Here is a 14461-nt window from a genome sequence, read left to right on the forward strand (position 1 = left end):
AAAACAGGCAATCTGGTATCGCTTTGGTAACTTTCGGCTCATAATTGTTCCTCCAATATAGCATTTTTCTTCCCGTTTCCGTTGCTGAAAGTTTCGAAATATCCTGCTATCTATCGATTATTTAACGTTCATTAAAACTTGCCGAAAAGTATTTACCCACCGAATCCAAAAACACGGATACTTTTCCAATTATCGTCGTATTTTTCCTCTCCCGAAAATACTTTTCAGTTACCGCTGAAAAACGACGCTACAAAACTTGATGATTTGTTCCAGAAGCGGAGTTGAGGAGAGAGAGAAAGAGTTTAAAAGTTGTGTGTGTTTGAGGAAACTCTCGCGAGACAATGCGCTGCTAATTATTAACAAGGTCCGAAAAGATTAATTACAATCAAGTGCAAACAGCAAAAATTAATAAAGTTTTAATTAAGGCTGGAGTACGTGCTATCATGGCGGTGTTTTGTAGAGAGCGCCATCTATCAGCGAATTTTTGTCGTCGTGTGTGAATTTACGACGTTTGTGGAAACTGTCGACAAAGTTGAGCACAGTTTGTGAAACCCAAGCCGTGAAAGAATCTCTCGGCTTAGGCGAAATTTATATTTTACGAGTGTCTTATTTACGACTGGTGTCACTCCCAAGGAGGGGAAAAATTCCACTTGGAGTGCATTGTCATTATTAATAATGGAATCGATGACTTGAAAGTGCGTGAATTTTCGAACATGTTTCCACCCACGTGTTGATTTATTCAAAAGCTGGCTCGATCAACCGGCGAATTATGGCCTATGTACCATAAAACCGTGATGGAATCTGGGTGGTAGATGAGATATTATTGCAGGTTCATGGTAATCAGACATGGTACCAGCTACCATCTTCCTAATGAGGCGAACAGGGCGTCAAAAGAATGCTCATTTCAATTGCAAAATGGCGACTTACTCGCCTTGGACACACCTCGAATGCAACTATTTCGGAATTCCAGCAGCAACAAAGAAAAATCTTAGCGACATCTATTAATTAGTAGCCTAAATTTAAATGACAACGTCCCAATACTCAAACTTTTGAGAATCGCTGATTGAAAGCCAACTTTGCGTCTTAATAAAATGCAAATTTTTTCTTTTCGGACAGCGCTTTGTGGGTTTTATGGCCCAGATGCCGGTGGACGGCTTTTGGAGTGGCTATAAAAGTTACAAAATGTTTGTATAGCAACAATCAGAAGCTTAAAAAAACAACTATTCAAATAATTAATTAATTCAAATACGGGGTTTCTTGGACAGATTTATATTATAATAATATTATATTATAATTAAAGTTGACACCCTCCCCCCTTAGAAATTGGTCAATTTTTAAAATGTCTTAAAATCCATTTGTCATAGTGAAAAATTTTATTCATTAAAAAAATTCATAACTCGAAAACTAAAAGTCGTAGAGCAATGCGGTTTATTCCATTGAATTTAGCGGCTCATTTTCTGTATTATACCAACTTTTCACGAGATTTAAAATTTTGAATTTTTTTGCTAAAATTTCCTGAGTAATACACTCCTTCCTTCAAAGAGGTGAAAAAAAATTTTTTTTTTAAACTCATTCCAGTAAATTTTTATGGACTTCTACATGTCTTAACAACCCACAAAAGTTGTTAAAAGTCCACAAAAATTCCATATGTTCGATTTTTTGATGTTTGATTTTTTCAATTTTCGTCGCAGTTTTTGTCGATTTTGGCTACCCGGAACATTTCTCAAGCAATAGCTCCGGAACTATTAGAGATAACCCCATGAAGTGTATTATCGTTGGAAAGCTCTTTAAATTATCTATCTTTTTCAAAAAAAAATATTGTTCTCCGACTAATAGTTTTCGAGCAAATTGGAGACAAATGCAAAAATTGGTAAAATTTTCAAAAATTCATAACTAAAAAACTATTGGGAATTTGGCAATTTTCTCGATGCCAATCGACTCTCCGGATCATTTTGCATGGGTATGGATCAAAATAGTTCCACTTTTCCGAATAGTTTAGCCAGAAATGAGAAAATGAAAAAAATTAAAAAAAAGTTAACACCCCCCCCTTAAAATCGGTCAATTTTTAAAGTGTCTCTAAATCAAATAAAACCTATTCTATCTTATAGATTTTGATGTGCTCTTTCCGATCTAAAAAAGCGTTTTCTCCTAACTCTTTTAGTTTGGCCGTAATCGTCGTTTGAAAATTAAAAATTTTTTTGCGAGATATCGCCTTGAGTTCTATGCCATTTTGTAGAGTTTTTTATTCTGGTTGTCCACCATTTCTCCGTTTCTCGATAACTCTAATAGTTTCGCCGTAATTGGCGGTTGAAAATTGAAAAAAAGTGAAAATGGAAACCTTTTTTTGCGTTTTTCTCGGAAACTGGAAGACTTAGAGCAACGAACAAAAAAACATCTGATAGCGCTTAATTTTAGCTATTTTTTCGACCAAACCCGGAGCCGCTCCGGGCAACGGTTCCGGCTACAGAGGCGATCAAAGTTTTTCACTAAAAAAATTCATTAAAAAAAAACTAAAAGTCGTAGAGCAATGCGGTTTATTCGGTTGAATTCTACGGCTCGTTTTACATAATATATCAATTTTTCACAAGAATTAAAAATTTAAAAATTTTTGCCTAAATTTAGGGTAGCCATTTGTCATAGTGAAAAATTTTATTCATTAAAAAAATTCATAACTCGAAAACTAAAAGTCGTAGAGCAATGCGGTTTGTTCCATTGAATTCAGCGGCTCATTTTCTGTGTTATACCAACTTTTCACGAGATTTAAAGTTTTCAATTTTTTTGCTAACATTTTTTGTCGTAGAAAAGAACACTTATATCTGGCAATATTTTCAAATCTAGTGGGCCGAGGTTAGTTTAAGTGAAAGATTCGGATTCCTCAGACAATTTTACGTAAAAAAATGGCAATTTAATCGAAAATTAATTTTAAATAATAGATTTAGAGTGATTTTCCAGCATTTTTGTTGTTGTCCTACACAACTATACTATGCAATATTTTTTAATCCAGTGGGCGGAGTTGAGTTTAAGTAGCAGATTTAGATTCCTTGGACAAACTTGCGTAATAAAACCCTCAACTTGACCAAGGAATAAATTCATTTACGATTTTTTAACCAACTTTCCACAATTGTTAAATTTTGACCAAAACACTCCCAACATTAACTGTCATTATCCAATCTAGTAGGCGGAGCGTATTCTAAGTACCGAATTTGAGTAAATTACATCCAATTACTTAGGAATTATTTTAAGCGAAAGAATGAATTTTGACCGTAATTTTTTCGTCTCACAATTATGTAAAAACGTCCACACATCCCTAATCCCCTCAACTTGCGCCCATCCGTAACGATGATGTCTGCAGTAAAATATCGTCCAGACAGGTCCGCATTTTAAATAAACTCAAGCCCCGAATACGTGTCAGGCATATAATAAAACCCCCAACCCACACTCTCATTTAAACCAGAAAAAAATTCAAATTAAGTTGCTTTAATCGTATAAAATGTCTCAGTTTGAAGGAGTGTCGCACAAGGTCGGCTAGTGACATTAAACCGACTTTTAGCACGTAAAATAATCCGGAGAAAAATCAATATTCCGATCAGGTGCTCAAATGATTTATGTCTTTCACCCAACTTATGATATTGAAAAACCATTTGTCGAATTTTAACAAGGGATGACCCACTTAACCCGCTTTGCTTCCAGGTCAGGAGTACATCATCACGGGCCCTGCGGACACCCAATTCATCCCCAATTATCGCCAGACCCCCGACTTCAACCCCTTCAGACCCAACTTCCAACACGTGGACTCCTACCTCCCTCAAAGGGACCTCCAAACGTCCCACCTCCCCTACCACTTGCAACAAACCCTCCCGCAGTACCGTGCCACCACGAAAACACCCCCAAGGTACTCCTACCAACCCCAGTTCGACTATCGAAGCTCACAACCAGCGCCATTCCGCACCCAGGAGCAAATAGTACCATCAACCCATCGGCCAAACTACTCCAACTTGTTCCCACACTCCCATCGTAACCCACAAACTGAAACCTTCCTTGGGGAAATCACACTTCAAAGTCCAGAAGACTTCAAACAGGAGATAGACACGACTGAGAAAAGCAACGTTGTGACGATTGGAGGCCGAGGGAATTTTTTGAACCACAGGACACGAATTTTTGCTCCTGATACCGTCAAAAAAGTACCACTTGTGAGGGAGTACTATGTTAACAAAAATGGGAATGTTTTTAGTACCACACGAGCTCCCATAACCCAAAAAACGACAACTGAAAGTTTGAGACGAAAAACTACAAGTGGTACTACTAGTACTACTATTGAAAGTACTACTAGGAGGAGCAGGAACGGGTTAGATTTTGAGTCACTTTTGGAGGAACCGATCAAAAATTCCAACACCAATGATGATGTGGTCGAAGTTGTCAAGTCAAAAAGTGTCGAAATGACAACTTTGAATAGTCACAATGAGAGTACCACCGATTTTGACTATGATACAACTCTTGATCCGTCAGTAGACTACGATAAAGACGAAGGAGAAGAAGAAGAAGAAGAAGATCCAATCAAACATCTGGAAGAGTTAAGGAAGCAACATCCTGAAGAAGAAGATTACGTTAGTGAAGAAGAGGAAACTCCGAATTCTGAAGAAACCAACAATGTTCGTGACGAAGATTATGAAGAAGAAGAAGGTACCACCACTAGTACCGTTAGAACTACTTCTAGTACTACTCCTAGTACCATTAAAACAACTATTGCTACTCCTAGTACTATTAGAACTACTGATGCTACTCCTAGTACTACCACTGAAGAAGTACCAACCACTCGCAAAACTGAGGCTCTTTTGGCCGAACCGGAGACCGTAATTTCGGTCGTAACGACTAAAAGTGTGGTTAACAACACCATCCTTCCGACAGCTACACCTTTACCTAACTCTACCATAACTTCAGAGAATAGTACCGACACTTGGGTTGTTGTTGCATCAGTTCAGACGAGTCGAAGTGTGTCAGGTGCGCGTTACCTCCCTTCTGATGATGTCAAACAGGACGAAAGAATCAAACTCTTGAATGAGGAAAGTACCGAAAGTACCGAAACTACCGACGAACCAATGACGGTACTACCAACCACCAAACACAAAACTTCTACTGAAAGTTTGATCGATAAGCTAGACCGTGTCCAGTCGGATTTATCGAGCAGTGTTTTCAATGGTGGTTTGAACAATATAGCGGTTATAACCGAAATGGCCACAACCACACCCCCACCACCTAAACCAGTGGTCCAAATCCGAAAATTTTCACCTTTTGCACGTCCTTCCACCACACCAAGAACCAGGAAAATTGAAATTGTGAAACAGGATGATTTGACCGGTTTGCTACCACCTGGGTTTAAGCCCAAGTACCAGAACCGCAAAACTACGGTTAAACCGGATTTGGAGTTACCACAAGGTGATGAACCACCGAAAATTGGTCGTTCGTCGGGTATTTCAAACAAAACCAAAATAACAGTACAGGATGTAAGCCCATTTTTACCACCTGGCTACAAAAGTACCAAAGACCAGGATGATAGTACCAAACTTTTGGCCGAAATTTTGGGGAAAGTTAAGCCCAAAATCGTTAAAGTTGACGATGTTTCGGCCTTTTTACCGCCTGGCTATAAACCTACTTCTGGTACTACTAGTACTAGTACCACCACCACCAAATCGGTTGATGGAATTTTGTCAAAGGCTAAACCGGTTGATGATATCAGCGCCTTGTTACCACCTGGATATAAGTCTAGTACTAGTACTACCAAGCCTAAACCTAGCATTGAGGGGGTACTAGCTCACGCGAAACCGGTTGATGATATCAGTGCTTTGTTACCACCTGGTTATAAACCATCTAGTACCGCTAAACCTGTTAAACCAAAAGGGGTTGATGGGTTATTAGCCCAGGCTAAACCAGTAGACATTAGTGCCTTCCTACCACCGGGTTATAAGGCACGAACGACGCAAAAACCCCTAACAACGCCTGAGAAAGTACCATCTAGTTTGCTACCACCTGGGTACAAACTACGCGAAACTACTACTACTAGTAGTACTACTAGTACCACCACTACCACGACCAGTAAACCAAGCGGTTTTAAGATCGTTTTCCCAAGCCGACCTGGTGGTACCCACCGTAAATCCCCAAATAGAATTACCACCCCTCCTAGTACCATGACCGAGGAACCACGTGCCACGGCACCAACAATTCACAAAGGGTGGCCCTCACGGTAACTAACTTAATGGTACTTTACTATTGGTACTACTTGTGTTTTAGGGCGACTACTGAATTCACAGGGTGGCCAACCCCTTCAACCACTCCCATTTCAATTGAAAAGTTACTTGAAGCTGCGAGAACCGCGGCAACAAGTACCACCCCAGCTGTGGACAGTACCACCAGTACCACAACTAGTACCACCACGACCACGACCACCACAACCCCCAAACCCACAACTCCGGGGGTGTGTACGGGCGAGTGTGACCTTGCTGGTACCATCAAGCTAGTCGGTGGTGCCAAATGGGTACCAGAACTTCTAGACCGGAATACGAAAGAGTGGCAGATTTTGGCAAACGAAGTCCAGACACAGGTTAGTTCAAGTGTTGATTAGAGTTGTTTTTTGATAGTTTTTTGCAGCTTGAGGATGTTTTTGGCCGCTCAAACGTGCTGAATAAGTGGTACCGCAAGATACGGATCGATGGGTTTAGTGAAGGGTCGGTCCTTGTTGACTATTTGGTCGAATTAAATGATCTGGGGCGGAAAATCGATACACAAGAGATCAAAAAACTGTTTCATGATTCGCTCGACGATGGTGCGACGAATCGTGAGGGAAAATCGTTGAACGAAACGTCGAAAATGGCTTTAGGGAAGTTTACAGTTGATCCGAAATTCACTGATTTTGTCGTTTTGCCCAAACAAGTTTACCCAACTGTGGGCTATGCTGAGGATAATGTGCTATTGCCCCAATGGGCGATTGCTGTCATTGTTATTGGTTTAGCGTCGCTTCTTTTTGTCATAATTTTCGGTGTTACGGTGGTAAGTTGATGGGTTTTGGTAAAAATTTGAGTTTAAGGTTTTGGTTTACAGTTGGTCAATCGGCAGAAAAATGCCAAAAAGAAGGCTCCTGTTTCACTGACTGAGGATATGTTGAATGAATTGAACAAGAACCATATGGGTGGGTTTGACAATTATGGTGCCGATGATTTGTACAATATGGAGGATGTGTGGAATGATAGAGGCTTTGAGCCTAAGCTCGCCAAAAAGGTTGGTACCAATTTTTTTTTTAAAACATATATTATTAATACTAGTACTACAAATTCAAAATTACTTTGTAAGTTTTTTTTCTCAAGATCTGTAATTCTTATCTTCTTAAGCACCTTTCTTCTGTTGTTCTTTCATTTTCTAGATGTTCCTCTGATAGTTCTATTCTCTATCTCTTCTGTTCTTTCTTTAGCTCTTCTCTTATTCTGTTCTTTTCTTAGTATCTTCTGCTGTTCTATTGCGCCTATCTTCTCTAGCTCTGCTCGTTTCTTCTCTAGACTTCTCTTTTTTAGTTCTTCTTTTCTCAAGTTATTCCCTTCTGTAGAGACTCTTTTCTAGCTTTTATTTTCTTCAGATTTTTTCTAGATCTTCTGTGGTGTTGTAATTCTTCTATTAAGTCTATTCCCTTCTAGCTTTTTTCTTCTATTTTCTAGTTCTTCCCTCTTTTGAAGCCTCTCTTCTCTAACTCTTACCTTCTATGTTTTTCGTGGGCTGCTTCTTTCTTCTTCAGATCTTCTCTAGTTCTCTTCTTTTCTTCTTTTCTACCTTCTAGATCTCCTCCATTTTTCTTTTTGTTAACTCTTTTCTAGCTTTTCCATTCCATTCCTATTGTATAGATAGAGATAAATTAGTTCTTAATTTTTTCTTTCTTTTCAGCGCTAGATCTTCTGTGGTCTTGTAATTCTTCTATTAAGTCTATTCCCTTCTAGCTTTTTCCTTCTATTTTCTAGTCCTTCCCTCTTTTAGAGCCTCTCTTCTCTAACTCTTACCTTCTATGTTTTTCGTGGGCTGCTTCTTTCTTCTTCAGATCTTTTCTAGTTCTCTTCTTTTCTTCTTTTCTACCTTCTAGATCTTCCCCATTTTTCTTTTTGTTAACTCTTTTCTAGCTTTTCCATTCCATTCCTATTCTATAGGTGGTCTTGTAATTCTTCTATTAAGTCTATTCCCTTCTAGCTTTTTTCTTCTATTTTCTAGTTCTTCCCTCTTCTAGAGCCTCTCTTCTCTAACTCTTACCTTCTATGTTTTTCGTGGGCTGCTTCTTTCTTCTTCAGATCTTTTCTAGTTCTCTTCTTGTCTTCTTTTCTACCTTCTAGATCTCTCCCATTTTTCTTTTTGTTAACTCTTTTCTAGCTTTTCCATTCCATTCCTATTCTATAGATAGAGATAAGTTAGTTCTTAATTTTTTCTTTCTTTTCAGCGATAGATCTTCTGTGGTCTTGTAATTCTTCTATTAAGTCTATTCTCTTCTAGCTTTTTCCTTCTATTTTCTAGTCCTTCCCTCTTTTAGAGCCTCTCTTCTCTAACTCTTACCTTCTATGTTTTTCGTGGACTGCTGCTTTCTTCTTCAGCTCTTCTCTAGTTCTCTTCTTTTCTTCTCTTCTACCTTCTAGATCTTCCCCATTTTTCTTTTTGTTAACTCTTTTCTAGCTTTTCCATTCCATTCCTATTCTATAGATAGAGATAAGTTAGTTCTTAATTTTTTTTTCTTTTTAGCGCTCCTCCGGTTCTCTGCACGACAACAGCATGTCCAACCTTTACGACAGCTGGCGTTCCGAATGGAACGGTTACTATTACAACGCCTACTACGGCAACAACAACCCTGGAAGTAGCAGCAGCCATTACGGCCGTCGAAGATCCGACTACGACACGAATTTTTGAAAAGATTCGCCAAACTGCCAATCAGAATCCGAATCAGTACAGTCCGTTGATTTTCATGCACACAAACACCTAAACAAACAGGGTTTTTCCCCCGATTGGTTTTGCTCAAATCCCGTCCTTCCCCGAGAATGTACAGATATCGATAAATAATTGCCAAAATGCTAGTGATGAAAATCGAGCGGGGCTGTAGTAGTTTTCCAGGTTTTTCTAGTCAACAAACAGCCTACTAGCAATGGCCAAAGGCTGTGAAAGCAACCTATCGAGACTTTATTATATTGAACATCGATGACGTTGAGCTTGCGCGCGATTTTTGCCGTTTTTATTACGTGTTTGCTTCCGTTGGAGCAAAGTTTTTTGGAAACTTTTCGAACGTGCGAATGTGTAGTTCATCCCGTTTTTTCAACTGTATATAAGTGTAAATATATCGTAAGATTATATCTATTTTCCCATTACCTAGGCTAGACGCATTCAACATTTAAATTATTGTAAATGTAGCTGTTAAGGTGTTAAATAAATCATTATAAATAATATTCACCAGGCTTTTATTACCTTCTTTCGTCTGTTTTTCAGCTCTTCTTTTCTCTTCTCTAGTTCTGTTCTTATCTGAAGTGTCTCTCTTCTCTAGCTTTTCTACTTTCTTCTGATCTTATCTTTAGTTCTTCTCAAGTTTAGCTCTTTTTTTCTCTTCCGTTAGCTCTTTTCTTCTCTTCGTGAGCTCTTTTCTTCTCTTAGTTAGTTCTTTTCTTCTCTTCGTTAGCTCTTTTTTCTCTTCGTGAGCTCTTTTCTTCTCTTCGTTAGTTCTTTTCTTCTCTTCGTGAGCTCTTTTCTTCTCTTCGTTAGTTCTTTTCTTCTCTTCGTGAGCTTTTTTCTTTTCTTCGTTAGTTCTTTTCTTCTCTTCGTTAGCTTTTTTCTTCTTTTTGTTAGCTCTTTTCTTCTTTTTGTTAGTTCTTTTCTTCTTTTTGTTAGCTTTTTTTTTCTCTTCGTTAGCTCTTCCCTTTTCTAGCTATGCTTCTTTTATTTCTAGCTTTTCCACTTTATATTCTTCTCTAGCTTTACTCTTTTTATTTTCAGCTCTGCTCTTGTTATGGCTAGTTCTAATCTTCCCTAGCTCTAGCTCTACTTTTCTCAAACTATTCTCTTCGTTAGCTCTGCCTTTCCCCTATCTAGCTCTTCTGTAGATAGATAGAAGAAGAAAAAGGGAAGAATAAGGGGAAGAAGAGGGAGAAGATAAAGTGGAAGAGGTAGAAGAGAAAGAAGAAGAAGAGGAAGAAGAGAAAGAAGAAGAAGAGGAAGAAGAAGAAGAAAATGAAGAATTAAGATTACGTTCAAATAAAACAATCATTAAACTTTTTTAGTTTTTATTAACCTCAAGTCGGGAACACTTTTTTGCTTCCCAATAAGCTGCTTGCCCCCCATGTAGGGCCAGAGCACCTCCGGCAGCCCCACTGTCCCATTTTTCCTCTGTCCCATCTCCACTAACGCGATCAGCAGCCTTGGAACCGCACACGCTGTCCCATTCAACGTATGAACAAACCCATCATGGGTGCGTATCCCCAGCCTCCTTGCCTGATAATCCAGACAATTACTACAACTCGAAATCTCCCCATACAGCCCCCTTCCAGGCATCCACGCCTCAATATCGTACTTGCGATAAGCCTGCGCCCCCAATTCATGCGGGGGCATATCCAGGACTTGGAAATGTAGCCCCAAAGACTCGAAAATGTCCATTTCTAACTTCAGAATATCTTCTAAGGCTTGTTCCGAGTTTTGGGGTTGCGTTACAACGAACATTTCAACTTTAGTGAATTCATGAACGCGGTAAATCCCCCGTTCTTCAAGCAGGTTCGATGTTTCAGCGCGATAGCAACGACTCACTGCTGCCAACTTCAATGGAAGAATGTCACTATTTAGGGTTTTATTTGAGAGGTAACCGGCCAATGCCATTTCCGAAGTGCCTGAAAGGCACCAATCGGGGCCGTGGAGGGTGCTATCGAGGGCGTAGACCTGAGTGCGGGCCCCTTTGGTGTTCATGCCACAGCCCTCGATTGTGCCTCTTGGGAGTATATCAGGCACTGATACCAACTCAAATTTGTTGAATAGCAGTTTCGAGGTGACGTAACGAACAAGAGCGTGCTCCAATTCTGCCAATTCCCCCAGAAAGTAGTAACTTTTGCTCCCGCAAAAGTTACCAATTTGGTCGGTACGAAGCAGCCTTAACTTCTTACAAATCTCCTGGAAGTCGAGATGGGAGGAATCGGGGGGCTTCGTCCCCACGATTTCCACCGTTTTGGGGCTATCACCATAACCAGCCACCTGAGGGTGCGTCCGATTGGGGATTCTTAACACTTCAGTCTCAAATTCACTTTTCGTCGCGTTGTAAAGCTTGTCATTCGGGTCCAACTCCTGGAGTTGCTTCTTCAAGACATGGACACGCTCTATGTTACCGATACCTTTCCGATTAGTGATGTTTTTCGAAATTTCGCCTATATTTTGGGGGTCACACAAGTAGGTGAGATCGAGTTGGGGGGCCACTGTGTGACAGCCCCGAGACACCGGAAGCCAAAAACGGATAACTAGGGGCCGAATTTGGCTCACTTTTCGTAAAATCATCGCTTTTTTGTTATGATTTTGTGAGGTTAGCTGTCAGGTGGTTACGTCATCGGGGATTGGTGAAGTCCCGAAGGGACGAAAAGTGTTATTTAATGTTTCAGAGGGTTTATTACCTAAAATAAACCCTAAAAAAACAATTACCGGGGTACCAAACAGTGGCTAAAGTACACCTGATTATTATTTTGATTGCAATTTATTGAAATTTGTTACGTTAGAATTACGTAAGCTTCGAAAACGTATGATTGGTTGCATAACAGATCGTTATCTACTTTTTTTACATTTTTTTAAATATTTTGATTATTAGTACTTTATATTACATAAAATACAATACAGAGTTACATTGTGACCAGTAATGACACATTTTTTTGCTATTTTGGCTAATTTTGGCAATGTCCTACCAACGACCCGATTTGAGTCCACTTGAAATTGTCTGGTCTTTGATTTAGTGCCACTTTCGTGCTTAAATTTGGCTATCTAAGTCCTTCTGATCACGAAAATGATATTGTTGCGATTTTAGCTGTTATCTATTTAGGTTATAGACACTTAAATAAATCAAACTCCGGAAGTACCTTTTTAAAAATTTATTAACAACGATATTACAACTCATCTTTTAACAAAACTAAGTTTTGGTTTTCTAAAAAACCCAAACTCTTCCAAAAATCACGGGGTGCGAGCTCTTTCAACGTTTCGACTGTGACATCTTCAGGCTTAACACCGGCAATTTTGACGAAGGAAATATCAGGTGCTTGGACACTTGGCCATTCTAAATCAAAAATTTCTGGTTTCCTGCCAATGACATTAAAAAAACGCAAAAAAATTTTTTTTTTCAAAAGTACCCTTTTTTGACGAAACTGAGGAACATCTCCATCATGACATCCTTCATTTTGAGTTCGTCGGTTGTTGGCTGTTTTTGGAACATGTTGTGGAACAAATACTGAGCATCCTCGCTATGAGCCACGGCTAGTTTTTTTATTTAGTTTAATTGTAATTTTTGAAAAAATGGTACTCACTTTTTTGGGTGCTAGATTCAGAAGGGAACCCAAACTGGTAATAAAAAACAGGCGATTTGTTGCTTTTGGCTTGTAGTTTAATAGCAGAGTCAACATCGACCAAAAACCGGTCACTGACCAGTCTGACTAGCTTTTCTTCAGAAATTTCTTCATTTTCTTCGAAATAGAAATTTCTGATTTCTTGGGCTGTGGTCTTCCACAGAGGCGTCGCCAACGTATCATTATAATCAAGAATAAAACGAGCCAAATCGGTCCAGTTTTTACTAACAAGTTCAAGTTCTTTGGTCAAAACTACAAAAAACACAATTTTTTTTTTTGATTTTTTTCAAAAACTGGCTTTACGTACACGCCGTTGGAAAAAGCCCTTCATGTGTCACACTCGACACCATCCATGGTACATTCATCACCTGTCCCATGGCCAAGAGATAGTAGAAATTTTTGGTCACAAAAGCCTTGTCTCCTTTTTCCAAAACGGGCCCAAATGGGGCAACTGGTAAAAACTTGTACCCAAAAAACCTAGACACTTGTCCCAAAATATGCCCCGCTGGGCGTGTCTTCAAACACGTGACCAACTCTCTCGTACTCCCTATTGGACACCCCACTCCTGCCCCCACTCTTTTGGCCTTGACAAGCGCCTCCTCTTGCAAGGCAAACGAGTTCAAGGCCACGCCACTTTGCGAGAACCCACGATGGAACAGCCCATGACTCATGGGTGACAGGTAGTGCAAATGGACGCAAGAACCACCCGTTGATAACCCATGCAAGGTCACACTTGATGGGTTTCCCCCGAAACTAGCAATATTGTCTTGGACCCATTTCAAGGCCATGACTTGGTCTTTTAACCCATTGTTGCCCGAAATGACGTCATCGCCGGTACTCAAAAAGCCAAAAACGCCAACTCGATAGTTAAAAGTGACGAAAATTAGGTTTGCGTCCATGAAATAGTCAGGATGGGCGTAGGAGTGGCCACTACCATACATAAATAACCCACCATGGATGTGGACCACCACGTCATGGGTGGCCGATGGGTCTGGGTGGTCACGTGGCACGTAGACGTTTAAATAAAGACAGTCCTCATCCCCTAAATTATTTTATTAGTGTTTTTTTAGGTTGGTAATATTAAAATTCTTTAATTAAAATTTGGAAAACAATTTTGCCAATTTTAAAAAATGAAATTTTTTTTGACAATACGATCAAAATCACTGATTGTGCAATTTTAAAACAAAAAACACCAAAATTATCATTTAAATAAGCATTTTTTTAGTTTTTTTGATTGCATTTTTTTTAATAAATAAATAAATAAATAAAAACCTTCTATTAATTCGGGTCGCATCAGAGTGGTCTGGGCACACTCAAAGGTGGTACTGGCGTTCCAGACACCCTTCCATGGGTCGATGGGTTCCGGTGGTTCGAATCTAAGCCCACCAATGGGTGGTTTCGCATATGGAATGCCTTCAAAAGCTGCGAAAACGTTGCCTTTGGCTGACTTTCGATGGTACCCTTGAATCTGACCCAATGGGGTACTCACCATGGGTCTTTCACCCATGCAATGGGCAATAAAAAAGACTAGAAGAAGCCACGTAGGGGCCATGGTGTGATAAGTGATAATACTATCAATAAAATTGTCTTACAAGTTTAGCTAGTTTCTATGAGCAAGCAGTGATTTGATATAATTTTCATGATAAGATAAGCGAAAAATGGTTTGGATTCCAAAGAATTGGGTTTCAGGGTGTGAATAAGATATAAATATATTTTTTTAATTTCGTAAATTTGAAGTTAATGACCTGATATTTATGGTTAACAAGAGTTGAGTGCATTTCTGGCAATTCCCTTTGAGATTTTTTCGGAGAATTATTGTCGCTCTCTGTCTTGCTTGCACCACGTTGGGTCTCTCCCTCTCTTTTTTACTTCCAAGA

General features: G+C 39.4%; 3 protein-coding genes across 3 annotated transcripts in view; 1 reads left to right on the forward strand and 2 right to left on the reverse strand.

Moving 5' to 3' along the window:
- Positions 1 to 9455, forward strand: part of LOC657242 (mucin-2) — a 30693-nt gene extending 21238 nt beyond the window's left edge. The window contains exons 2-6 of the mRNA XM_008200538.3: positions 3691 to 6238; positions 6286 to 6595; positions 6643 to 7041; positions 7093 to 7269; positions 8761 to 9455. Coding sequence (XP_008198760.1) covers positions 3691 to 6238; positions 6286 to 6595; positions 6643 to 7041; positions 7093 to 7269; positions 8761 to 8925 — 3599 coding nt within the window. The 3' untranslated portion in view covers positions 8926 to 9455. The remainder of the gene's footprint in view (positions 1 to 3690; positions 6239 to 6285; positions 6596 to 6642; positions 7042 to 7092; positions 7270 to 8760) is intronic.
- Positions 9456 to 10251: 796 nt separating this feature from the next.
- Positions 10252 to 11736, reverse strand: SerRS-m (Seryl-tRNA synthetase, mitochondrial). Its single transcript, XM_008200537.3, has one exon. It carries the CDS (start codon positions 11533 to 11535, stop codon positions 10267 to 10269), a length of 1269 nt encoding a protein of 422 aa, XP_008198759.1. The 5' UTR covers positions 11536 to 11736; the 3' UTR covers positions 10252 to 10266.
- A 365-nt stretch (positions 11737 to 12101) lies between these two features.
- LOC657080 (venom carboxylesterase-6) lies at positions 12102 to 14205 on the reverse strand. Its single transcript, XM_963560.5, has 5 exons — positions 13857 to 14205; positions 12892 to 13626; positions 12546 to 12836; positions 12372 to 12495; positions 12102 to 12321 (listed from the first exon to the last, which is right to left on the reverse strand). The coding sequence occupies exons 1-5, from the start codon at positions 14134 to 14136 to the stop codon at positions 12132 to 12134; spliced, it is 1620 nt and encodes a 539-aa protein (XP_968653.3). The 5' UTR covers positions 14137 to 14205; the 3' UTR covers positions 12102 to 12131.
- Between the last annotated feature and the right edge of the window lie 256 nt (positions 14206 to 14461).

Source organism: Tribolium castaneum, chromosome 7, assembly GCF_031307605.1.
Source record: "Tribolium castaneum strain GA2 chromosome 7, icTriCast1.1, whole genome shotgun sequence".
In the NCBI taxonomy this organism is placed as follows: domain Eukaryota; kingdom Metazoa; phylum Arthropoda; class Insecta; order Coleoptera; family Tenebrionidae; genus Tribolium; species Tribolium castaneum.